The 27707-nt window shown below is 42.7% G+C and overlaps 1 protein-coding gene across 1 annotated transcript; it reads right to left on the bottom strand.

Moving 5' to 3' along the window:
• Nucleotides 1–376: 376 nt before the first annotated feature.
• Nucleotides 377–26514, bottom strand: PDCL2 (phosducin like 2). The gene is made up of 6 exons (XM_024216235.1): nt 26509–26514; nt 18318–18438; nt 16621–16711; nt 14283–14426; nt 6165–6373; nt 377–552 (listed from the first exon to the last, which is right to left on the bottom strand). The coding sequence occupies exons 1-6, from the start codon at nt 26512–26514 to the stop codon at nt 377–379; spliced, it is 747 nt and encodes a 248-aa protein (XP_024072003.1).
• Nucleotides 26515–27707: the final 1193 nt, after the last annotated feature.

Below are 27707 nucleotides of genomic sequence, written 5' to 3'. Positions count from 1 at the left end.
GAGTGGAGTTCAGCTACACTCAATCGTTAACCAGTGACATTAGTTAGTATTACCCCTGTGCATCCCATCTTGCACTGATGCTGGGCAGCCCTGAATCAGAAAGCAACGGTTAGCTCCCTGTGACCCCACCTCTCCATTCCAGTTGAGTGGAACTTAGATGAAGTGGAGAATCAAGGCCCTTCCAGTTCAATATGAGCCATGTGTGTATATCCAAGGGTAGAATTTGGCCTTTAGACAGTAGATTAATTATTTTCTAGAAGTTTAAACTGCAAGTATAAATAGAAAACAAATCTCTGCATTGCTTCAGATTTATGAAACCAGTAATAAACATGCATATGTTGACTAAACATAAAAACATCAGTGCAGAGTACTACCATTAAAAATTCCTATGTGAGTAACATTTGGTCTCATCATTGTCCCTACTAGCACTGTTGGTGTCATGAATAGAAGCACTTCTAACTGAAGACATCATCATATCTGTAATGTTTTGTTTAGGGCTTTCTTCTAAGTCAGTTTCTATTGCTCCAACTTGTGCTAACTTCCATTCAAGCTCTGTAACAACAAATAATGACTTAAAACAGAGAATTGAAAAAAATAAGATACTGTAATAAAATGCATTCATACATACAATTTGCAAATTGTTAAAAGCTTTTTAACAGGTACCAATGTACCGGACTGGTAATTGAATTTTCAAAGCAGACAATCAAAAAAGAGATTAGATGAATTATAAGAAGTGAAACATACATGTAACACCTTTTTAAAAGTAGCTATTATATGGAGTTGGGTACCTATAGGCCTTTTGAGTCTTTTTGTTTTCTCTTAAAATAGAAGCTCTACTGTGAAAAAGGCATTCTACCACCTAGATATCCTTTTCAAACACAGTTATTATTGTAACAGGATTGTTGAGCTTGATTCTTGTCCCTAAATCTTTTTGCAGATGCCTTTCTCTCAACATTGGGAAAACCAAAGGTACTCTACCAGCCCTCACCTGCACAAACTACTCTTCGAACTCCACAAATCACCGTCAGCAGAGAACCCCTGGAAAATGTGGACTATTTTCCGTACCTTGGCAGCCACCTCTCCCAAATAGCCAGCATTGACACAGAAATTGAATACAGGATCCACTGTGCCAGCACATCTGTTAGAAGACTACTCAAACAAGTCTTCAATGATAGGGATCTACAAACAGGTACAAAGATCTTGGTTTACAAGGCAGTTGTCATCCCCACCCTTCTCTGTGGGTGTGAGACCTGGGTAACCTACAGATGACATCTCAAGCGGCTGGAGTGGTTCCAGCAGTGCTGCCTCAGAAGGATTCTCAGGATCAGCTGGGAAGACCAATGCACTAACATCAGCGTTCTCTCTGCAGCCAACATCAGCGGTATAGAAGCGCAGGTTATGAAATACCAACTCTGCTGAACTGGCCACTGTGTACGTATGCCTGACACTCGCCTCCCGAAGCAAGTACTCTTCCCTCAGTTAAGTCAGGGAAGAAGGGCTTGCAGAAGGCAGCAGAAGCGTTTCAAAGACATACTGAAAGTATATCTTAAAAAGGGAGGCATCAACCCAACAAACTGGGAGGACTTGGCGCAGAACAGAACACAGCGACGCCACACCATACACCAAGCCACAGCTCACTTTGAGGAGAACTGATGTGCTCATGAGACAGAGAAGTGACAGTGAAGGAAAGAAAGGGCACAACACTTCAGCCAACAACTATGTCTCCTCCAAGATTACACCTGTCACTTCTGTGGGAAAATCTGCAGGGCAAGGATTGGTCTCCCCAGCCACTTAAAAACTCACCAATGAACCCCCTTGGCAGACATCATCCTCGCATTGAGGGATAGCCAAAGAAGATCCCTTTCAAACACACTATTGTAACAGGATTTGTGGGCTTGATTCTTGTCTTCCACCAACTTTACATTTATAGTTCCATTGATTTACTCCTTGTTTAGAGCACAGAGAGAGTTGGTGTGTGTCTACATCCAACTATTAAAAGCGATGTTAAACTATGATAGAACCTTGCTGGAGTGACAGTCTATATTAGTACAGTTGTTTAGAAAATAGCCCTTGTCCAAACTGGATTACTCCAGGACATCATTTAACCCTTCCATTCAATGGAAGATCGATCAAGGATTGGCCAAGAAACTAAAAATTTTCCTATTTTGTCATTTCTTACAAACCAACAATTCTACTGAGCGCAAATCTGAAATGTAGTCAGGCACAGAACATCCAGTATTAAAAACGTTATTAGTGCAGCAAACAAATCGTGTAAAAGATTTTAGTCCTGGCAATCCAATATAGCTTCTCAGTAACTCTATCCAAATTGAGATTTACTTGAATTGTGGATAAATTGTTAATACAGATTTTTAGAAAAACTGAAATGTTTCCACCAACAGTTTTTGCACAAGTATAGGGCAAAATCTTGAGAGCTATAGAGAACACACAACACAGCAGAACCACCACAATTATGCTTCACAGTGGGGCTTGGATACATAGAGGGCACACAGCATGATTTCACAGGCCTCCACAAGCCACAAAGCCAAGCTCTACAATAGCTCATTTTCTGGAAGTGAAGGGTATTAGCAGGATAGTAGTGGTGGGACAGGGGCATGGCCTGTGGGTTCATGAACTGTGAAAAATCTCTACAAATGTGTATAAAGGGAAAACAGTAGCATACAGCCACTACTCCAGTCTATCCGTTACAGTAGCAGGCATGCAGCAAACTGAATATGGCTATTGTGAATAAAGAATCAGTTTTTTAACCCCATTCATGTGTGCCTGAGTAGCTGAAGTGTCCATCTTAACGTACTTGTTCATATGTGACTCAAACTGACAGTGTCCTTCTAAAGAGCTGTAGTGAACATGATTGCTTGTTGCATATAAACCAAGTTATTTTCTCATAAGCATCCTTGATGGAAATATGGATGTGCATTCTTTAAAACAAGAAACCCAAACGAGCTTTGAACACATAAGGCAGAGATAGAGTCTACTGTTGCTACCTGGACAATAAATCTTTTGATATATTTTAGTCTTCTCAAGCCCAAGATGGGACACAGACCACCTTTTCTTTTTGGAATAAGAAAATAGTGGGAGTAGAACTCCTTGCCTTGAAACTAACAAAGTACCACTACTGTGATTCCTAGCCACAAAGAAAATCTCTTCTTTAAGCATCCTGTCATGAACAGGAGACTCGATCTTTTAAAGTGACAAGTGATTCTGGGTGCCTCGCTCTAGGTGCCTAACATGACACCTTAAATAAGTTCAATTTTCACAGGGTGGATGGCTCAGCACTTTTGGAAAATCAGGCCCACATAGAATGTCCCAAGTTGTGTACCCAAAAATCAAAGAACACAAAAAACACTTGTCACTTTAGAATATCTTGTCTCATGACCCTAAAGTTGGATGGGGAAATGGAAGTTGGTATTCAATACAAAGAGGAAGTGAATCACATTCTCCAGGTTGGTTCTCTCTAAAACCCAGTGATCCATGGTAATTCCACTCCATTTTGCAAAGAAATGACCCATGTAGTCTTCCTACTGGGAAGGGAAAGGTTTAGAAAGCAAGCCTGGGACTGGAGTATCAGGCATCATATCAAATCTATTGACTAGAAGATACTCCTGGGGGAATTCTGGGCCACTGCGCATGTGCAGAATGTCCCCCGCAGATTTCTTTGCTTCTCTGCATAAAAATGACTTTCTGATGGGGAATCAAAGGGAAGCCACAAGAGCGGTTATGCGACCCTCCCCAGCAATATGTTTAGGGTGCCCAAGGCAGCCGGCAGAGAGGTAAATCACTGTGGGGCAGGAGACGGGACTGGGGAAAACCCAGCTGGTGGCTCCTACCCTGTGCCAGGCTCAGCTGCTAGCCACAGCGTGGCTGAGGACAGGACTTCCTCTTCCTCTTCCTCTGCATGGCATCCAGGGCCGAGTCAGACCCACCCCCAGATTTCTCCCACAGCTGCAGGAAGCTCTGCAAACTCCTCCCACCCCCACTTCCTGCACCTGTCGCTTGTCAGCTGCAGGGGGAAGGATCCCTATACAGGGAGCTGCTCCCCCATCCGCCCAACCGCCATGCATCCAGACCCCCTCATACCCAGACTCCATGCCGAGCCTCACCCCCTACACTCAGAACCCCCTCTGATGAGTCCCATTCCCCCTGCACCTGGACCACCCTTACAACCCACCCACACCTGCATCCCCAACCCACTCCCCCAGCATCTGGACCCCCACTGAGCCCCCCACACCCAGACTCCCCTGCTGAACTCTATACCCCCCACACCCAGACACCACCCGCTGAGCCCAACCACCTTCACCTGGACCCCCCTGCAGAGTTCCATTACCGTTGCACCCAGAACCCCCCAACAAACCCCTGTGCATCCAGATCCCCACCTGAGCCAACCATACCCAGTTTGCCCCACACAAAACCCTCTCAAGCCACACCTGGATCCCCCACACTAAGCCCCTCTACACTTGGATCCTGCCTTGCTGAGCCTGCCTGCCCGCCCAAATGGAGCATCAGTGCCTTGGAGTGTTTCTGAGGTAGGCCCAGTCCTTGCGCTGTGTCAGGGCTGGGTGCAGCCTCATGGCTGAGTTTGTGTCCCAGGGGAAAGCTGCACAGTGATCTCCCACCTCTGTGGAGACAGTGGTCTGTGCTTCCCAATGCCATGCTGGAGCCTCACATTTATTTGACAAGTACAATTTGCAGAATTTTGCAGAATTTTTAATGTTTTGGTGCAGAATGCCCTCAGGAATAGAAGTTGTAGGTGCAGAAGATGATGAGGAAATGTTTTAAACTGCTTCCCTTTGTGCTGCTGATATTAAAGACTGTGGTGTGGAAGTTGCTGGGTGAGGAATAAGGACTTCAAGGCTCCATCCACCCCAAAAGCTTAAAGTAACTTCTGCCCCTGCTGAAAAGTGGGAAGTTAAAGATGCATTCCCTCCCTGGTTCCAAAAGCCTCAACTGCTTCTTCAAAACCAAAACTAGTTCCCATGCCTTGTGGGGAGCTAAGAACTAACTGTCCCATTCACAGCTGTCAAAAACTCCAGGTTTCCCCTGACAAGTTCTACAATGGAGATCTTCATCAGTTCAAAAATGTGCAGCATATGGGTAGTTTAACAGTTTGGGCAGTATAAATAAAATTCAATTTAACATAAAAAAGTTAAACAAAACACTACAGTGATTGAACTGCATGAGAGACAGAATCCATGCTGCATAATTCCAGGATCTCTGCTGCATAACTGAGGTCTAATGTGCTTCATAGGGTATGAGCCTGGGTTGAAGTAAACAGAGATTCTCGTAAGGGTCTCAAAGAGAGGTGCTGTTAGAACACCAAGAACTATATTTAAGGACGGGAACAAGAAATCGAAACAATAGGTTGTTTTTCCCTCTGCTTTTAGGAACCTGGACTTATCCACACAAAAGTGATCCATTGCACACATAACACAACCCTTCTCTCCCACAGACTTCCTTTGTGACCTTGGGCAAGTCATTTAGTCTTTCTGTGCCTCAGTCTCTTCCATCCAAAATGGAGAATATAGTATTTCCTTATCTCAAATGGGTGTTGTGAGGATAAATACATTAAAAAGATTGTGATTTGCTCAGATATTATGGTAATGGGGACCATGTAAGTACCTACAATATAGAGATAGATAGAATAGTGTTGCAATAGCTGCAGAATATATATTAATGGAGCTTGGATAGTTTAGGAAAAGACAAAAATGCTTGTCAAGTGACCATCAGATAGTCAATGAGGCTTTCTCCTAGTAAGGGTCACACAGCCCAGTGTGGAACGGGGGGTATATGGAAAAGGATCCTGCGTAGCCTGGTCCCATGGAACTGGGTTGGGGACTCACACTTAAGAGGGAATGTATACCCTTTTTTAGATCAAATCCTCCCCCATAGGAAAGATCAGATGTTACACAGGTGCCATCCCCACCATACCTACCTTATCTATAGCATTGCAAGCTATCAACATGTACTAATATTTGTGCTACAGTAGAAATGCAGAAGCTTCTATTAACAGTTAATTCCTAATTTTTCCTGTTTATGGTACAAAAACACTATAACAGACTGTTCTACCCCAAGAAGTGATCTTAAGAATTGATGATTATTAATTACATTAGATTACTATAGAATTATTTTGAACATATTTGTTATATTACCTTCCAGTTTAAGATTAGTCCCTCCACATTCAGTAACTCCAATGAACCTGCCTTTTATCTGACCATTTCTGTACACAAAAATTGTGGGTAAACATCGGTCATGGTAGTTTTGAATACAGCTGTTCACAATGGCTTTGATAAACTTGATTTCTGGAAACTTTCTGGCTAGCAGGCTGAGATGTTGGTTAACTAGTAAGCACATTGGGATGCTAGAAAAAATTGGATAGGTTTGATGAAATTTCTGCCACAACAGTTTGAAACATGCAAGAAAATACTAGAATCCATACAAATAACCTTTCAAGAACAGAGTTTTTACATGTAGTCAGTATGCTTCTACTGTGCTCTATAATGGGACTTCCACTACAGATTTCTTCTCTGGCTTCTCCTACAAGGAGTCTTATGGAAAAAGGCTGTTGAAATAAAAACTGAAAATATTTACATGAATGTCATGATACATATACTGTTGGTTATTACCGCTATATAAGCTCCATGTGTCTGAGTTTTGTTTTTCCTTCACCACTGAGAAACCTTGGTCTGTATCTATTTAATGCAGTATTTGTATTTGAGATTTTAATACGTATGTTTACTCTTATTTGAATATTCAGTTTCATTGTTTTACATTTGATAGTTTAGTTTGTTTTTTTCAAAGAACTCTAAATAGAGTCAAATTTTAAAAGAAAATCTCAGTATGGTGGTATGGCCACATCATGTTGGTCCATGGCCTTCATGCCTGGATTTTTGTAACACAAGAAAGGGTTACTCACCTTGTTCAGTAACTGAGGTTCTTTGAGATGTGTCCCCCACTTGGGGGCTCCACTGTAGGTGCGGCAGCATCTTTGCGTGGAGTTGGAGATCTTCAATAGCAGTGCCCATCAGACCGCACATGCACACCTCCTCTCCCCCGCACTTTGCTCGGGTAGTATAAATAGCGCTGTGCGGTCCGACCGCCCTCAGCTCCTTCTCTGACATAGAGCCCAAAAGTTAAGCTCAAAAGCAGAGTGGAGGAGGGCAGGTAATGGAGCACTGGTGGGGACACACATCTCGAAGAACCTCAGTTACTGCACAAGATGAGTAACCCTCTCTTCTTCGAGTGATGTCCCCATGGGTGCTCCACTGTAGGTGACCATAAAGCAGTGCTCCTACCTGGAAAGTTGAGGCTTCAGAGCGGCTGGTATCGCTAATGACAGGACTTTACGTCCGAGAATGGTGTCCGTCAAGGAATCTTGCAAGATGGCATAATGTTGGGTGAATGTATCAGAGGATGCCCATGTGGCAACCCTGCAAATATCTATTATGGAAACATTATTGGGGAATGCAATGGAGGTTGAGAGCACACGTGTGGAGTGTGTCCGGATAGAAGCAGGTGGTTGCTTATTGTGAAGTTCGTAAGACAGGCGTATGCACTGGGAAATCCATTTAGAGAAGCATTGTTTAGACATAGTGGAGCCTTTAGAGCATTCAGCAATGGATATGAACAAGCGTGGCGAGTTCCTGAACGGTTTGGTTCTATCCAAGTAGAATGACAACGCGCATCTCACATCTAAAGTGTGGAGAACTGCTTCTTGGTAATTGTTGTGTGGTTGGGAATGAAGGAGGGGAGGTGTACAGGCTCATTTAGATGGAAGGACATTATAACCTTCGGCAGGAATTTTGGGTGGGGATGGAGGGTCACTTTGTCCCTATAAAACACTGTATATGCCGGGTATCCCATAAGGGCTGATATTTCTCCCACGTGTCATGCCAATGTAATGGCGACGAGGAAGGCCGTTTTCATTGCTAGATGAAGGAGTAAGCAGGTTGCCATTGGCTCAAATGGAAGTCTAGTCACAGAGCATAGGACTAGGCTGGGATCCCAGGATAGGGTGGAGGGACATATGTGAGGGTATAGGTTTCGAACACCCTTAAGAAAACTTTTGACAAGGGGGTGTACAAATACTGAATATCCCTCGACAAGGCAGTGTAATGTGGTAGTTGCATCCAGGTGCACTCTAAGAGAACTAAAAGCCAATCCGTGCTGTTTGAGTTGAAGGAGGTAGTCCATTATGACAGGTAATGGAGACAGGCTGCATCGACCTGTCTGTCACCACACCAAAGTTGGAACCGGTTCCACTTGTGGGAATAGGGTTCATCTGGTAGAATCGCACCTGCTATTTATCAAGATATGTTTTACTGAATCTGAACTGGTTATTTCTGAATCCCAGAGTCACAAAGGAGCCAAGATTTCAGGTGGAGCATCTGAGGATTGAGATGGTGAATGCGTCCCCTGTCCTAAGAGAGGAGCCAGGATGCTGGGGGAAGGTTTATAGGCCGAGAGAGTGTCATGCGAAGCAGGTATGTGTAACAGACTTGTCGTGGCCATGTCGGTGCTATTAGTATAACCAGAGCTTGATCTTCCTGTATCTTGCATAAGATTTGGAACAGGAGGAGAAAGGGAGGAAAGGCGTAAAGAAGTGGCATGTTCCAGTTCATAAGGAATGCAACCCCTATTGAATCGCGTCCCAGGCCTGGTCTGGAACAAAACTGAGGACATCAGGTGTTCTCATGAGTGGCAAAAAGGTCTATGGTGGGATGACCCCATTGGCGGAAGATGAGTCGGAGTGCTCTCATGTCAACCTGCCTTTCGTGCTTGTGCAAGAAGGTTCTTCTCAGTGTATCCACTGTCATGTTCTGATGTGCAGGGAGATACACAGCAGAGATGGAGATGTCATCATGGATACACCAATTCCATAGCTTAATCACTTCTGAACATAGGGAATGGGACCTGGCATCTCCTTGCCTGTTGATGTAATACATGCAAGCGAGGTTGTCCGTCATTACTCGAACAGTCCGGTTTCTGAGGAGTGGTAGGAAATGTTGGCATTGCGGACCGCCCTCAGTTCCAGGAGGTTGATGTGTAAGGTGGACTCGGTGGACGTCCATCTGCCCTGTATAATGTGCTTGCATAGATGCGCTCCCCAACCAAGGAGGGAGGCATCGGTGGTAAGTATCATGGTAGATGGAGGTTGAAGAAAAGCGACCCTGGCACAGACATTGTTGGGGCACGTCCACCACAGTAGTGAGTCCTTGACCTGGGTTGGCATGGACAGGAGTTTTTGCATGTGGTGTTTGTGAGGAAGATATATGGTATGGAGCCAGCCCTGAAGACACCGCATGTGCAGCCTTGCGTATTTGACCACAAATGTAGCTGCAGCCATATGTCCCAGAAGCTGGAGACATGTATGTGCTCGGATTTGAGGGCATGCTCGGGCGACTGAGACTACTTGGGTTATCGCTGTGAACCAGAAAGGGACCCGGAGCCACCGAGGAGGTAAAGGGCTCGCTTTGGTCGCCCACAACAGGCAGTGATGCCGATGATTGCTGTTTTACCTTGGCACAGTCCTTAGACTTACTATCAGGGGCTGAGGTAGTCAGTCTAGGAGCAGCCTTGTGCCTCTTGTCAGAAGCAGTTAGCACCACAGATCTAGCTGGGGACGGCATTCCTGCAGTTTCTGCCTCAGGAGCTGAGGGAGGGACCGCTTTCTTCTTTGTGTCATCCCGGTCAGGGGATGATCTTCTCTTACTCGGGCGAGGGGAGTGAGGCTATGTCTACACTACCGCGGTAAGTCAATCTATGCTATGCAACTCCAGCTACAGGGCTGTCTCATCTTACGCGGGGGTTCCGTTCTGCAGTTAGCGCGTAAAGCGAAAACCGCGTATAGCCAAAACCCCATTGAGTTCAATGGCGGGCAAAATGGCCCGCACTACAGGTATAGTATTAAAATTGTTGTTTTTCTCTCCCTTTTTTTTTTTTGCCGACCGCGTAAAGTTGAAATCGCGCATGTTAAATGCGCGTAAGATGTGTCAAACCTGTATATGAATAATGTAGCTGGAGTCGACGTACCTTAGGTCGAGTTACCACAGGGTCTACACTGCGGGGGGTCGACCAGAGAAACTCTCCCGTCGACTTACTCTTCTTGTCAGAGGTAGAGTACAGGGGTCAACTGGAGAGTGATCTGTTGTCGATTTGGCAGGTCTTCACTACACCCGCTAAATCGACCACCGGTGGATCGATCTCAGAGCGTCGATCCCAGCTGTAGTGTGGGGTCATCAGATGACCTTGCTGAGCGTGAGGGGGTCTCAGGTGAGGAGTAAGAACCGGGGTCCGACGCTGGTCGCAGGGACTTTTCCATGAGGTATAATTTGAGTTTAAGGTCCCTGTCTTTCCTTGCTCTTGGCTTTAAGCCCAGACAGTGGGAACAACTTCTGGGAAATGTGTTCCTCTCCCAGGCAACGGATACACTGTGCGTGGCCATTCGTTATAGAGAAGGCGGCCCCCCACGACACTCACCGCTTACACCCGGAGGAGCCAGGCATAAGGGTGAGGGAGTAGCTTCTCTGACGGGAATTAGGGAAAACAAAAAAACTATTTTTTTTTAAGGATGAAGGAGAAGAAAAGAAAATGAAAGAACTAACTAACTACAAGAGGGAAAAACAGACAAGAGACTATCTAAATAACTAAGTGGGTCTGCTAACTGTTCCATTCCAGACCGCGGCAGTAGAGAAGGAACTGAGGGTGGTTGGACCGCACAGCGCTATTATACTACCCACGCACAGTGTGGGGGAGGGGAGGTGTGCATATGCAGTCTGACAGGCACTGCTATTGAAGATCTCCGACTCCAGATACAAAGGTGTTGCCGCACCTACAGTGGAGCGCCCATGGGGACATCACTCAAAGAAGAAGTATTGTGATGCTCTGTACCTTGGCGGAATACCCAGCACCCCCATGTTCATCCTTGTAAAATGACTGTGGTATCCAATACAAAGTTTGCCATGTTGGGTATCTTCGGAAGGCTCATGATACACTGAGCATTGTTGTTACAGTAATGTTATAGTAATGTTATAGGTTATAATTTCATGTATGTAGTTGTTAGGCTGAAAATGTATCCTCATGGCTTAAAATAAGCCCAGGCAAAAACTCTCCAAGAGCAGAGAGGCAGTTCACACCTCATCAGGGCAGATCCAGCCCAGCCTCACAGGAACAAAGGATGCTGGCCTAGGCAGCAACAAAAGAATCTCTCGAGGGAGTCACCCCCCTTCCTCTGGTCAGTTTGGAACTGTGATGAGGTAATGCTCACCTGACTCTGAAGGGAGGTGGGGGACAAAGCCAAGAGGGAAGAAAGGACATGATAAAAGGGAGAGATGTTTGCCATGCGCTCTCTCTCTTCCACCTACACCTACAGACACCACACCAACCGACTGAAGCGCTGATCAAAGGGGAGAACCTGGCTGAAGGGCAACCAGCCACCCTGTGGTGAGAAGCATCTAAATTTGTAAGGGCATTGAAAGTGTTAAGATCAGCTTAGAATGCGTTTTGCTTTTATTTCATTTGACCAAATCTGACTTGTTATGCTGTGACTTATAATCACTTAAAATTTATCTTTGTAGTTAATAAATCTGTTTATTTATTCTACCTGAAGCAGTGCGTTTGGTTTGAAGCGTGTCAGAGACTCCCTTGGGGATAACAAGCCTGGTACATATCAATTTCTTTGTTAAATTGACAAACTCATATAAGCTTGCAGCGTCCAGCGAGCATAACTGGGCACTGCAAGCCGGAGGTTCCTAGGGTTGTCTCTGGGACCGGAGATATTGGCTGGTATCATTCGGTTGCACAATCCAAGGAGCAGCTTACATGCCAGAGGTGTGAACAGCCCAGGAGTGGGGGTTCTCACAGAGGAGCAGGGTAAGGCTGGCTCCTAGAGTCAAGGATTGGAGTGACCTAGCAGATCACCGGTCCAGAAACACCAGAGGGGAACATCACAACTCTAATTTATCCTATAGCAATCCTGCTTGCAGTATTTTAACCCATAAGAACTGCCTGGGATGGGTGACGGTGAACTCAGAACTACCAGTGCAAAACTATTAGCATACTTCCAGCCTTCAAAACAAAGATTATCTTGGCACCAGAAGGTTGGATAGAAGCCTTATGTTGCTTCCAAATGCTTATATTCTCAACATTGGTTGTTGAAATTTTGACAGAGAAAAAGAGGAGCTCCAATGAATCTTCCAGATTTCACAATAAGGCATACATCTGAACTTCAGGAACATTAGACCTCAGCTGCATCTCCATGAGAATTGAGACAGCTCTAATAAAACTAATGGATTTTACTCACTATTTCACCAATTTGAAATTTCAAATAGCATGTGCACTGTACTCTTCTGAATCCTTTACACCCCGGCTTTTTCCTTCCTTTGTAATGCAGATGGTAGTGAATTCTGACACCCAAACATATTTTCATTTCTTTTCTCATATTTGTCTACATATTATGTATCTGGCACCAGTACCTTTGGTATTGTTGAAGCCAACAACTTGAGATCTCTCAAATGGGCTTGACTTTTAGAAAGTGCTGAGCATCCATCCTCTGGAAAAAGAAACAGCCTCCTTTAATATGTCTCAATTTGGGCACCTAAATCACCAACCACTGTTGAAAATCTTGGCCTATCCTATTTAGGCCTGAAGAATGCTAAATTATCATGAGAGATTCTCAAAATAGTCTCATCCCATTTGGATGAGGTTGCCAAGAGAGAGAGAATCTGTATCTGGGGCCCGAAGCCATATTCAAGACAAAGCTAGGTATTGCAAAGGAACAAACTGGCTAAGAAACTGGTAATATCCCAGGTTGCTTTATAAAGAAAGATAAATGCTATTTTGATGTAACTTCATTTTACTTAGAATCTCTCTCCAGATCATTACAAGGTCTCTCTCTCTGTGGAATGAGCAAATGATGAAAACAGTTGTGCAAGCTGCAATTTCAGAGGCCAGGGATGTTCATAAGACAATGGAGAAAGTTTTAAAGCCACTCTTCAGCAAACTGTCAATCTTCTGGTCTTTAGGAGCACCTATTCCATCCACACAGATGGAATTTTTCCTTTACAGTGACTAGTTTTGGTTCAGAGGAAGGAACGAAGAAGTTAATCTTGTGAATCGAGAAGAACTTAGTGACCTTTTGTTGAACTTGGTATAACTTTTGGAAAGCCTTAATGATGACTTTCCTCTTTACTAGGATGGATCGTTTGGAGTTCACTGTCTTTTCCAGTCATTTGTGTATGAGGGAGACTGCTTTTCCTATTTTCCTTAGTTTCATCTTGAGAACTTTTTGTGGTGTCCAGAACTGGATCCGCTCTTTTTAAGACAGAATAAATAAGATATATAGTTTACTTTGTAATTCAGAAAAAAAAACACATCCTAGACTGTCCCTGGACTGGGAACTTCTGCTGAAGCCTTGTGGCTAATGAACTGAAAAGGTTATGGGTGATCAGAAGACAGGGACTGAGCACTGATTCTTGGGCCCCCTCTGGGATGCTTAGGGCAAAAGGAGTCTGCCATTATGACAGTATGGAAGGTCCCACACCCTATTTTTAATAAGCATTGATTTCCATTTGACTGATCTGATCCTTGATTCTGGAAGGAAGGCTTGTTTCATGGCAATTGAATGAACAGTGGAAACTGCCTCCCAATGTAATAAGAAAAAAAAGCCATGTCCTCTCTCAAAAAACAAAACAAAAAACACAAAAAACAAAACAACTCCCCCACCCACAGAGCTCAGCATCTGAGTCCTTAGATCTTACCACTGAATCCTAATGCAATTACTGCTACCACTACGGAATTCCTTGGAGAACTGCTAAATTAGGGAAATCCAATCCCCAACCTTCCTCAGTCCTTCAGGAAAGACCCTCACCCTACCAGACTGCTGATCTGTTGGAGGGAGGGAATGAAAGAAAGAAAAAGGCAGCAAAATCCTTAGAGAGGAATCTTGAAGGAGGGCTACAGATGAACTTTTGCCCTCCAGCACAATTCATGTCTGCCAACAGTAGCTAGCAAGAAAAATCTTTTGCATTACCTCTATGTGAGTCAAAGGTGAAGAAATCCTATGTAGTGCACTGATGGAGCAAGGAGGACCAACAGAGGAGAAATCTTATTTTCTAAGATTTCTTTTCCCCCAAGTGGGGATATAGTAAACAATGATATAATAATCTATTTTGCATATATCGTCTTTCTTATCATCTCATCATCTTGAATCTTTTTTTGCTAAGTGTTTTAGATTCTTAAATAGTTTTGAAAAAATATAATCATAGCATTACCTTGATCTATATAGATGAATTACAACCCACACATCCTTCTGAGCATTTGTGACTTCTTTCACATATTGCTCACCAGAAATTTCTCTCAGATCCCCATACTTTTGTCTTTTCTGAAGAATTTTCCATTCCTGCAACCGTTGTTGCCTATTTCAGAAATAAAAATTATTTGGTACAATTTTTTAAAATTTATTTTACAGTAATATAAATTTTGTATCTCTTAGTTCCTTTGAATAAACCCACCATCATTTATGGTTGAAATATTACAACCATGATTTTCAATTTTTAGTACTTCAATACTGCTTTTAGATAGATACTGTTGTACATTTTGGAAAAGTGGCAACTGTTTTTGAAATGTGGTGCCAATTTTTTTAATAATCTATATCTGACTGCCTTTACGTTTTAATGGAATAATTTTGTGCTAAAAAGCTTCAGTGCTGGCATTTAGTTAGCGAGACAATGCTTGAAAATAGGAAAGAAACTATATGTACTTACATCAATCAAGGAACATTAAGGATATAAAATATTAAGGAAAAGAAAGTTAAAGTAACAAACATATTACATGTCTGTATTGATACTGCAGTGAAGACAAGGCAAGCAACACAAATTAAAAAAAAGCCAAAATGTTTTTATGATTTTGAAAACAAAATAATGTATTAAGTAAAGTAACCCAGAGTTTAATACCTTACTGTTGCATAATTTTGTAATGAAAAATTGAATGCAAACGCACTAGGTGGCAGTCTTCATCTATAAAAATAATGACAATGTAGAAAGTGAGAAAAATTCACAGCCAAGGGCCAATTTTTATTAAAATTTATTGAAATAAACAAAGCCATTGTTTTAAGTCAGCAGCTGACTTTCTTTTTAAAAGTGTTAAACAAAATATGTTTAATATATTCTTATCATGATGTGTAAGAATTTAGGTGCACAACTCTGTTCATGAGAACATTCTTTTAAAATTCTTTCTATCATAAAATAGCAGTAGACACTTGAAATCAACACCAGTCTAGTATTTCTAAATTGCTACTATTTTAGCAGTTCTAACAGTACAGGGGTATACTATAATGGGCATGGTTCAAATCCAGTTCTGGTTTTTAGTTCAAGTGGATAGTTTTATCACATTGGTACATTTATTTCGTATACGTCTGTTGCAAGGCATGCCTCCTACTGAACTAGTGTCATGTTGTAGGTAATTCCTGCCTCAGTTTCTCTTCTCTCAGGCCCCTTTAAGAATTCCACACAGTTCAAATGAATGTAAGACAAAATTCCCCTGCTTGGGTTCTACTTTGTTAAACCCAATATAAATGTGAATTACGTCTCTTACTTTGGCTTCAGGGGTTACACAGTCCTCCCCCTTGTGGTGGTGGGCTCTGGGAGATTTTTTCTCATGGTCTTGAGAGAGCTTCTCTCTCTGTAAGCACCCCCCTGTAACCGAGCTGAGCACTTGTTATACAATCAACTGCCTCGATGGACTCCTTAAATTAGTTTGTTGCAGATAACCTGAGCCCAGATTCCCCTTAAAGGGGCAAGCAACCTCGTGACAATGTCATACACTGTATTTTTATGAGTCATTACACAATACTACCCAAAGATCTTGGCAAAAGTATACTTTGTAAATTATTGCTATAAAATACTTGCTATACACATGGGGTCAATATGACTAAATTGACTATACCCTAAAAATCTTGGGTGTAAGCTTCTATGATTTTCTGACCCAGAAGCCAAAGTGCTTAGACATATTGATTCTGTATCATACTGTATGTAAGAAAGCATTGTATAATAATATTAATAGTTTATCAGGGATTTGAGATTATATATAATCATTCATAATAAATACTGTGTATATATAAATTATTAGTTAGATAAAGCCATCCTTCTGAATTAAGAAATAGGAAACCAAACAGAATGGGTACTAGATAAGGGGCAAAAAAAGAAGGTTCTGCATATATGGGACCAACAATAGATGTATTAAAAATCTTTTAAAAATACTCAATCGTATGTGCTAAGGGTTCTAAAGTAGTAATTACAGTGTGTGAATGAAATACCGTACCACTGAATCTTTAATTATAAATACACTACACATACATTTTTCTTTATTACCGGGATATATCTTTAAAACATTTACTCTATCTGCAAACCAATACCATCCAGAAGGCAAAGTAATATTTTTCTAACTAATAGCATTAATTTTTAGCTGACTATTTAATTTTCAAATATATAACTATGTAGGTAGTTTTTCTTCCTTTCAGTTTGTGGATGGAATTTTTCTTTATCCCATATGTGTGAAACATCCTAAATAACAATATGTACTGTGAATATGGCAAGAAACATCTTACTGTACCTATACATTTCAAGAGCTTTCATATCATCCTCATCAAAGTCATCTTCAGCTTCATTTAGTTCTTTAAGAGTCATTCTTTCATATGGTTTCACTAAAAAGAACAAGCCAAATAATTAGACAGCTTTTGTCCACTAAAAAACTATGCATATTTCAACATTGTTATGTACAGAATCTTTAGATGCAGGCAGGAGAGCAATATCAGTTTGAAAAACATCTCAAATCTCACCTATAAATTTGGCCAACTCTGGAACAATCTTGTGCAAGAAAGAGAAAAACAACTGAAGTTTGAGTAACTATAAGTTACTTTATATGCTTTGTCATTTTCATATTATGTTGCTCTCAGACAGCATGTCACAACATAACATGGTAATTCGTGGATTTAACTATGTCTGTACTGGGGTTAAATTTTCATAGGAGCCTCAGATTTCCCATTTTGTTCCAGCCATTTTGCATCTTTCAGGTAACGCAAAGTCTTTGGATTTTGGCCAGAAGCGACCAACAGAGAATTCTCCTTACAACAGGGGAACTCCCAGTGTCATAAAGCAACTTGAGCTAGCTCCTACACTAGCTGCATTCCCGCCACCAATGTAAATGGCATGCTGGGAGTTGGAGGAGGCAGAGTGGGAACGAGGCAGGGGCATGACATAATTCTGCTCCACTCCTCGAATCTTCCACTGAGATAAGATCCCTAGACTGCTCTAACTCATGCTAGGAATGGCTGGCACAGATTCAGGGAACTGTAAATAGCTTCCTGACAGCCTCCCAAAACCTACATCAAACAGGGCTGAGGAAGAGGGCACAATTGAGCCTGCACTCTCTACACTGGCACTAGCAGTTGTGCACATGGATGTTTTGAGGCACTCTAAATCTTTGCTTTGAGTACACATGCTGACTAGATAAGCGTAACTACCTAGGCCCCAATCCTGCAAATACTAAAATGTGTTTAACTCAGCACAATGAGTAGTCTTATTGAACCTCCTGGCACATAGTTAAACATACGTGTAAGCATTTGCACGATAGATGTGGGCATGCAATCTAGGCCCCAAGGTAAAAGGGAATGAAAATATTTGATGTGCCAAGCAGTGGACACAAATTCAGAGGTCTCTTGAAAATTTTGCCCTTATTATTTTGGGTCACATACACTGTGTAAAAATTTGTTTTGCAGTGCTGGATACACAAAACACAGGGGGAATTTGGAGTACTGGAAAGCAGTTACAAGAAGATAATTTTCTGAGACATATTTTCCTTCTGAAGACTGATTTTCTGATTCGATCCCCTTTGTTCTTACCAGCCTGTGTGGGTAGATAACTGATCAGTAGTTTGTTTGAACGTCAATATTGCTTACGTCAACCACCCTGTGTGGTAAAATCCGAAAGTAGGTTTTCCTTTTCCAATGGTGAATTGTTGATTTGTCATTTTACATACCGTGTATGGTAACATTTGTTATTAGCACATCTATATATTTTATTGTGCTATTATTCTGTTATTTTACAAGTATATTGCACTGAATAAAATAACCAAACACAAATAAATGAAAATTAAAAATAAAAAACCACTACCAAATAAAATAACCAAAGTATTCTATTTTTAAGAGTGGAATTACGTTAGAACTTTTGTGTCATGATAAATGTTTCTGAAGAATCCTCAGATCTTCATACTTTGCTATATTAAGAGCATAAATTTTAAACTTTACTTGCCCTCTGCTTCTTTCTGTAAACGTAAAACCATTTCTTCAGTTTCATCTTTTGGTTCATCTTTTGGAGGTAGTATTCCAAAATCTCTTAATATGTCATTCCATTCCGTATCTTCATTTGGATCCTATTTTGAAATTATGAAACAAAACAAAAATCAACAGGTTAATCTACTCCCGTATTTTTGTTTAAACAAGAATGTTCCCTTTTGCACTTTGACATATAATACAGAGCATGACATTACAATAAAATAAGTTAAAATTATAACCAAGCCTGGACAAAGAAAAGACAGCAGTACATTCATGGACTATTCTATTCAGAAGAGAATTGATATCACAACTTCTGTATTGATTGCTAAGGAGGAAATATTGAATTTATGAATATGAAATGTAAAATCAAGCTTAGAAAATTGAAAACAAAAATAAACTTTCTTTTAAATCAGTATTAACATTAAGAAGCCACCCTAAATACTACGACAAATGGTTCCTTTTTATAATATAGAACACATGAATGTGGAATTCTAAAAATATATGGCAACATCAATGGGACACTCAACAGAAAGAAACTGCTTGCAATTTGACAAATTATATTTTTATTTCATTGAGATTATCTTTGCTATCAGAAGCATCTCTTTATTATAGCGATTTATTTTGGAATGATGGAATATCCGAGTAGGACAACTGATGTATATCTTCAGATATGGACAACAAGAAAATATTCACTTATTGTCATAACAGATTTCTAAATTAGGTAGTTAATCAAAACATGTACAGTTGACTCTGATATACTACCTTATTTGTAAATGCCACAAAGTTTTATGGTGGAAATAAATAGCACTGTTTTAACATATAAGACAAAAGATTATACAAAAAAGTGCTTCATAAACACTGTTCACTTGAACCAACATGCAATCCCCGGGAAGGAATATAATACATATGAACAAGAACACTACACAAGAGCTTTCACATAATGAATGCTATTTAATTTTTTTGCTTGTTGGGTAAATGCTCATAAACCATTCCACAAAGGTGTGTCAGTCTAAAATCCCACAGATATATGCTAATATATATATATCTCAAAGTTTGCTAAGGGTGAAATCATTCCTTTAGCGCTTAGGGGAATATATATCTAAGAAAGCCCCGAAGAAAGACAGAAAGACAGTACCCGCAGGCAAGAAGAAGAAAGTGGAGAGTCTGTACAGGGAGTCTCCACAGAACCTTACAGGGCTGGCCTTACCATGAGGAGAACTGAGGCAGCAGCCTCAGGTGCCAGACTGTGGGGGGGCGCCACTAGGACCCAGAGTGTAGAAAACTGTGTCTGCTGCTGGTGCATATGTATTCTCTCTGCTCTAGATGCACAGAGATGGTGGAGTGCTGTGCTGGAGGAAGGAGGGCACAAGAGACATAACAGGCAGGCAGGAGAAAAGGTGAGAGGGAATAACAGAAAGCAGCAGGAGTTGCAAGGAGAGAGAGGAGGAGGAGCTTATGTACCTCTTATGTACCTCTCTAGCACCCAGGAGCCTGGACTGATTAACACCAGCTTCTCAGGGAGCTTCCTGTTTCCTGCTGCTTCCCTGAACCCACTTGAGGAGAACAGGCAGTCAACTGAAGTAGTAGGAGCCCAGGCCCTTAAGACGCTGATATCTTCCCTCACTCAGGCTCTGCTACCAGCCTGCTTATTTGTCCGCTTCAATTGAGTGTTGAGAGCTACTATAGCGGGCACAGAACCGCAGTCATGAGTGAAAGAAGAAAACGCCCCTCTGGGGCAGCATTCAGAAGAAGAAAGCAAGCAAAGGAAGCTTTTCTATCTAAGCAGGAAGGAGCTCTCCTGAGATACATAGACACAAATGTTCATGGTGAGCCTTCCAGCCCCAGTGAGGATGTGAGTGGTGAGGAGATGTCTGATCTTCCAGTTAGTCAGAGTGCAGGTGACCTGGCAGCTACTGCAGCATCCATATCTCCATCTCAGATGGATGTAACCATGCACATTCCTGAAGAAAAGTGTAGATCAGAGAAGAGTGTGGTGGAGGCGCAAGAAACAGCTGCTGCTGAGTTTAGTTCCTTAAGTCTAGATGAGCCAGGACTGTGGACCCACTTGAGCAGTAGCCTGAGGGACTTCCTTGTACTGCATGGGCCATAGCAAGTGAAAAACTTCATGTTCCCCAAAAACAATGAAAATAGAAGTTTCCATCCAACACATTACTGGCATGAAATCCCCAATGGTGACAAAGTGGAGAGGCCATGGCTTCAGGCGTTTGAAAGTTAAGTGTTACTTAAAATTTTTGAACAAGGCATTTTAAGTTGTTAGTTCTCCTTTATTGGGGTAGGTAGCAGAGCAGTACCATGAGAGGAGCAGAACAGGAAGAAGGCAGAATTGAGACCTTTCAAAGTTTTGGCCCAAGCAAGGAGGCATGGGGGTGTCATTTGAGCTCCCCGCCTCAGGTGCCAAAATGTTGTGGGCCTGCCCTGACGGTCCTACAGCCCGCGCCACTTCCCGCAGCTCCCATTGGCCGGGAACAGCAAATCGCGGCCACTGGGAGCTGCAGGCGGCCATGCAACTATAAACAAACTGTCTGGCAGCATGCCAGCGGATTACCCTGACACGCCACGTGTGGCCCGTGGGCTGCAGGTTGCCCACCACTGCTTTAAATCAAAATTTGAGGACTTCAGTAACTCAGTCACAGGTTATATGGCCTATTGCAGGAGTGGGTGGATGGGATTCTGGGGCATGTGATGTGCATGATAATCATGATGGTCCCTTCTGTCCTTAAAATCTGTGAGTCTAAGATCATATTGATAGGGTCAGCATTATCCTATATGAAGAAATCTCCATGGGATTGGTGGGGAGTGATGGTACAGAGAACAACTCTCCTCAGGCCCCACTCTGAAACCATCTATGACCATCCGGATGTGAATAGATTATACATGTGTAGGTGTGACAGATTTTGATTTTGTGGGTTTTTTTAAATATAATTTTGAAGGATAATATAAATTTTTATTTTTAAGCAATCTTTTCTATATTAATCAATTTAAATTTTCAAAGTTGTAGGATATTATGGGTCATGGTCAGACAATAAATATTTATTGACTGTAGACACTGAGATTCAAAAAGTTAAAGCTTGATAACCATTAAAATACCAATTGTCAACATCACGTCAGAATATACAAAGTAAATATCCTTAAATCAAACTCTAATAAGTTCTCAAGCAGCATTTTTTTTACTTTGTTTTTCTGTACATTTCTGTTATTGATGGAAACTTTTTTTTTTATTAATTTGTGTGTGTGTGGTAAAATCTATGTTTACTAATAAAAATCGAATTTTTCCAAGTTTACATATGTGCCTCTGTGAAGTTGGAAGGAGAGAAGGAGAAGATGCCACTCAAGCTTTGCCCCTTGCCCGCTCACAAACTTTGGCTCATTCTTCTAGGCTTGTTGTTTTCCTTGCTTTCTACAGATAAAGCTCCATTATTTGGCTCCTTATCAGTTGCTGATATCTGAGCAGCTTTTTATTATGTCTATGTAGGTTATAACTTAAATATCCCAAAACATTTTGTTCTTTTCTGAAATATTAGTGTAATTTTCCTACAATACTAGAAATTTTGTGGAGAAAATGTGATAATAGAATAGAAATGAAACACTAAAGATATTTTCATTGATTCATTGTTGGTCAGTATTTAAAGGTAGAAAGTGGATTTAAATGTGTTTAGAATATACAGCAACAACAGTCAAAATTGTCATTTACCTTCCCATTTACTTCAATTTTAGTCGTGAGCTTTTAGACCCCACTTGAGAAATCATGAATCAGACTAATTTTTAGTCACAGCAGAAAGATGAAATGTCATTTATTCTTAAATCGTCACTTACAGTTCAGCTGCATATGAAAAGCTAATAGAAATTGCTAGCATAGCTGGAAGACTTCATGACAAAATGACTAAATTCAAAGAAGGGAAGAAAAATACAAAAATTGATATTTCAAGTGGTACAGCTAACCATTAGAGTGAAATTGTAGTTCTTAGTACAAAATCTGAATACAAGGATTTGGTAATGGGAACCAATGCAAGGGTTTTAAGGATGGATTCTTTCCCTCATCTTAGTGGCTGGGCACTGGGTACTTGCAAAAGCTAGATTATAGTAGTGGCTGCAGCCCCCTGAGACGTCACGTTCATAGGTTCCAAGGCCATAAGGGACCATTGTGATCATCTAGTTTGACCTCCTCTATAACACCAGGCCATAGAACTTCCACAAAATAATTCTTAGAACATATCTTTTAGAAAAACATCCAATCTTAATTTAAAAATTGTCAAAAATTTTCATTGTTCCAATTATTAATTACTTTCACCATTAAAATTTACACCTTATTTCCGGTCTGAATTTGTCGAGCTTCAACTTCCACCCATTGGATCATATTATACCTTTCTCTGCTAGACTGAAGAGCCCATTATTAAATGTTTTTTCCCCATGTAGATACTTACAGACTGAAATCAAGTCATCACTTAACCTACTGTTTGTTAAACTAAACAGATTGAGCTCTTTGAATCGCTCACTATAAGACATGTTTTCTTATCCTGCAATCATTCTCATGGCTCTTCTATGGACCCTCTCCAATTTATCAATGAAGATTCTATGAGAGTTGCATGGACCTCTACTACACACCTGCCACTACTAAATCTTCAAAATTCCTCTTCTGTGTTCATGTAGAGATGACATGAAATGGTGCTCAAGCAGGGCCGGCCCACAATATTTTGGCACCTGAGGCAGGGAGCTCAAATGACTCCCCCATGTCCCCTCGCTTGGGCCAAAACTTTGAAAGGGCTCAATTCTGCCTTCTTTCTGTTCTACTCCTCTCATGGTACTGCTCGGCTACCTACCCCAATAAAGGAGAACTTACAACTTAAAATGCCTTGTTCAAAAATTTTAAGTAACACTTAACTTTCAAACGCCTGAACAGCAAATGTAACTTTTCTTGTTTGCGTAGTAAACACTGGCATTTTTATCTGTTTGAATAATCAAAGTGGTGCTTTCCATACCCTCTTGGTTGCAAAGATTTGAACTGCTTCCTGCTGAAGGTCCACAGTCTGGGCCAGCTCATGCTCTATTGAGATGGTTGCAAGGCCGACCAGCCTCTCCTGTGTCATTGTGGAGCGTAGATGTGTTTTTATTTACTTCAGCTTGGAGAAGCTGCATTCTCCACTGGCAACTGTTACAGGAAGTGTAGAAGTATGTGCAGAGCAACAAAAACATTTGGAAATAGGGTGGTCATCTAATTTGTGCACATATATTCCAGAACAGCCTTTGGAGTTGATCCTGCTGAAATGTATCTTGAAAGGGCTTTCAGTTCATCACCTAAATCACTCGCATCAATATTGCGCATGTCATCATGAGTCAACACTGTCTCTAGTGCCCTGCATTGCTGGTGTAGGTCTTCTTCAGGTATAGTGAGGAGTTTTGGAATATCATACAACATCTCAAACATACTGCTGCATTCCTTGAGCTGCATGAAAAGTTCTTCAACTGACTGTATTGCACAATCTAGCACCTAGTTAAAGAATTCAACTTTGAATTGTTTGGGGTCTCTTATGGGATTATCCAGTGCCTCGTAATCAAAATGTCTTCTTCTTCGGTGACTCTTGTATTCTTGAATGGGTGGGAAAATAGCTTCAGTGCGAAGTTCCTCTGCCAACTTCTGTGCACTCTTCAGAATGTTTTGAAATCCCTCATCTGACCGGTAAGACTGTAGGTATGACTTTGCTTTGTCCATTTGTTCCATTGCTCCAGATATATCAAGGTCAACACGTTGGAGTCTCTTGCTTACAACATTTATTTCAAACAGTATGTCATGCCACAACACTAAGCCACACAGTAATTTGAAGTTATGTATGATTCTGGTGATTCCATTTCCCTCTGCCACTCTTTTCCCACAAACAGTTCCTGTCATAGCATTATCCTCCATAATGGCAACTATGGCATCATCTATCTTCCCAATTTGGTGTTTGATAGGTTTTATCGCCTCCGCTCGACTTTACCATTGTGTGGCACTCAGTGGTTTCAGTGTCAGAGAGGATGTTCCCAGATGTTGCTTCAAAATTTGCCATCGATGAGTTGATGCAGAGAAAAATACATAGATGCTTTGAATTACATTAAAAAATTCAGCAGCCTCACTAGAAGCCGATGCCGCATCACTGACCAGCAAGTCCAATGAACGAGAACTGCATGAGACAAAAAAAGCTCGAGGGTTTAACTCTCGGATCCGTGTCTGCACTCCTCTGTTCTTTCCTCTCATGTTGGCACCATTATCGAAGCCCTGACCTCTCATGAAGGCTAGCATGTGAAATCTCTACTGAAATCTTAAAACTTACCAATATACATAATCATTGCAAGATGTGCATATGAGTAATATTTGAGGAATAATGTAACTATATTGAAAACTATGCCTTATGATACTGAAGTACAACTTGGTTATCACGGAATCATATGTTTCGCTGATGGCCCATTCAAGTGGGAGGGAGTTGTCACCCCTTCCTGATCAGCCAGTGATGTAACGCAAGCTTCAATTGTCTGTCCTTGATCCATCCCAGAACTGTCAAGGGAAAATCATAACAACTACAAACAATCAAATCCACTTGGAGGAAAAAAGGAATGTTTGACAGAGGATCATCCTGTCTCTGAATAAAGACAAAAGACTGATTCAATATATCAGTGTGGAGAAAGACACTCTGTATCCCTTCACTAAGGAGCCAGCTTGTTGAGTACAGGGGTGTTTCGAGAATGGCTAACCAGGATCCAGTCTATTATCTCTGCCACAGACTGTACTTTTGGGGTAAAAACCTACTTTATTACAGAGGTTCTCAACCTTTTTCTTTCTGAGCCGTTCTCTCTCTCCGCCCCCCCTCCCCCAACATGCTATAAAAACTCCAGGACCGACTTGTTCCATAACACAGTTTTTCTCCATATAAAAACCAGGGTCAGCGTTAAGGGGTAGCAAGCAGGGCAATTGGCCAGGGCTCTATGCCTCAGGGGGCTCCGCAAAGCTAAGTTGCTCAGGCTTCGGCTTCAGCACCGGGTGGCGGGGTTGGGGCTTCAGCTTTCTATTCTGGGCCCCAGTGAGTCTAACGCCGGCCCTGCTTGGCAGACCCCCTGAAACCTGCTCAAGGCCCCCCAGGGAGCCCCAGACCCCTGGATGAGAACTGCTGCTTTATTAGATAGGAAAGGTAACTAACTAGAAGTATACATTCTAGTTCTTGTTTTATTATTTTGTTTTGTACTGCAACCATTTGTTTCCATCACACTCATGTTTCCAGTGGGACTTCTGTTCTTTCTTAAATAAACCTTCTTTGATTTTATTGTAAGTGCTCATAAGTGTCATAAGTGCAGTGTGTTATACAGGAATGATGATTTAATACAAAACTCGTAAACTGAGGGTACAATGCTCCTATGGGAGCAGAGAATCTGGGATTTCTGTGAGTAGCCAGTACCAGGGGCTGGAAACCACAGGGGAATGCTTCAAACAGACAAAGGGACCGGGGTGCACCTCTTGTTAACCTGCAAGGCAAAGACATGGTTGGAAGAGCCTGCAGGAGGGTGACTGAGTGGCTTTAAGGCTGGTGGTGTCAGGGAGCTAACCTCCAGTCACCATAGGCAAGAATCCCTACAACTAGAGGCAGTGGGTAACAAGCTGACTGATAGTCCTGAGTATCCTGAAAACCAGCACACCCAACTCCTCCATCCAGTCACGGCTTCAACACCTTCTTGCAGCTTCCCCCCTACCCCCCCGCCCAGTGTCCACATCTTTGTGGCACTCCCTCCCCAGTTCCAGCTTCCCCCATCTCTGGCTGCAGCTTTCACACCTTCGCTAGAGTGACCAGATGTCCCAATTTTATAGGGACTGTCCCAATATTTGGGGCTTTTTCTTATATAGGTGCCTATTACCTCCCACCCCCCGTCCCGATTTTTCACACTTGCCATCTGGTCACCCTAACCTTCACACATCTGCTCATACAAATCCGTCCACACCGTTGATACCGCTGTACAGCTTCACATCTTGCTCAGCAGCCCCCAGCGTCACCCTTTTCATCCAGCTGCCCCAACAGCATCTTCACAGCCCCGCTGCATGTCGGACACCCCCTTGCCTGAAATTACACACCTTCCCCCCAACCCTGCCTGTGGGTGCACGCGGCCTGCACTTCCCCCAGCTCCCTCACCTTCATGAAGCTCCCACTCTGACTTCTGCATACAGGTGGCTCCCACCCCCACCCCTTAGCTCGCCCCCAGCTCAGCTCAGCTCACCCCTCCCCCTTCCCACCCAGGCTCGCTCACTCCTCCCCTTTCCAACCCCCAGCTCAGCTCAGCTCAGCTCAGCTCTCCCACCCCAACCCTTCCTCCTCCAGCTGGGCTCACCCCACACCCCCAGTCCGCCTGCAGTGTCGGCGGCTGCCCTCTCCGAGTCAGGCTCTGCTTTCACCTGCATGGCACACACGGGGGTGGGTGGGGGTGGCACTCGCTGTCCCCACCGATGCAGCTGGTTCCACTCGCGGCCCCGGGGAAGGGTGTGTCAGGGCTGGGCCCTGCGGAGGGGTGGGGTCGCGTGGCACTGTCCCTGCCGCAGGGCAGATCCCCCCTTGGCTGGCGCTGTAGCACCTCGGTGTGAAGCGGCCGCGAGCCCGAGCGGTTATTTGGCTGCTTAGAACGGTCTCCGCTTAGGCACAGCGGAGTGGGCGGGACCATGAGAACGGTTATTTGCGTATTCAAATCAGTGTCCTCACGGCCGTTAGAAACTGGCCGGGCTACGATGTGAACGAGCGCTCTCCCCGAGGTTTAACGGCCGCTGCGCGAGCTCCTGCCGTCGGGTTCTAGAGGGAGACGCTCGGCTGCCTCTCGCCTCTCGGGCAAATCCATCTGCCGTGAAACCCGCGGGAGCTGAGCTCCCGTTGCATCCAGCGCTCCCCCAAGCTTTCAGGGCCCTCAGAAGTGCGTGTGTTTGCGGTGGATGTGGAAATGCATAGCGAGAGTCAATGTGTAAATAATGTGACCCCTTACACCAGATGCACCGAAAACGGAACTTTCTCTGTGCTGCGCCGTTCCGACCTCAGTGGCTACAATCCCTGGCTTATGTCAGAAGGAGGCGATTAATGGTCCAATTTAGCTGGTTCCCTCGGTCACCAGCGCTAAATAGCAACACACAAGGACGTGGGGATGGGTGTGCGACCGTGGCGCTCAGTAAAAACAGCTGCACGTGGTAGATTGCCTGATTATTAAGGTTGATGGTGGCACCAGTCCTTTAGAACGTTTTTCTGTATCATATTAATGAACCTGTCTGACATGGGTATTTGGAATCTCCAGTATATTTCTTCATAAACCAAAGGGTGGTTAATAATATTTAGCAACTTTTCCTGTAACTTTA

Source organism: Terrapene carolina, unplaced genomic scaffold (genome assembly GCF_002925995.2).
Source record: "Terrapene carolina triunguis isolate 2854851 unplaced genomic scaffold, T_m_triunguis-2.0 Scaffold66, whole genome shotgun sequence".
NCBI classification, from domain to species: domain Eukaryota; kingdom Metazoa; phylum Chordata; order Testudines; family Emydidae; genus Terrapene; species Terrapene triunguis.
Note: the sequence above shows the minus strand (reverse complement) of the source record. Positions and strands in the feature narration are given on the sequence as shown.

What these genes read in the sequence shown, in the direction of transcription:
- PDCL2 (XM_024216235.1), bottom strand. An exon ending in ATTCATCTATATAGATCAAG is followed by an intron (nt 6,374 to 14,282) that starts GTAATGCTATGA and finishes AATTTTTTCTAG; the next exon opens with CATCCCAATGTGCTTACTAG. An exon ending in GACTAATCTTAAACTGGAAG is followed by an intron (nt 553 to 6,164) that starts GTAATATAACAA and finishes TTGTTGTTACAG; the next exon opens with AGCTTGAATGGAAGTTAGCA.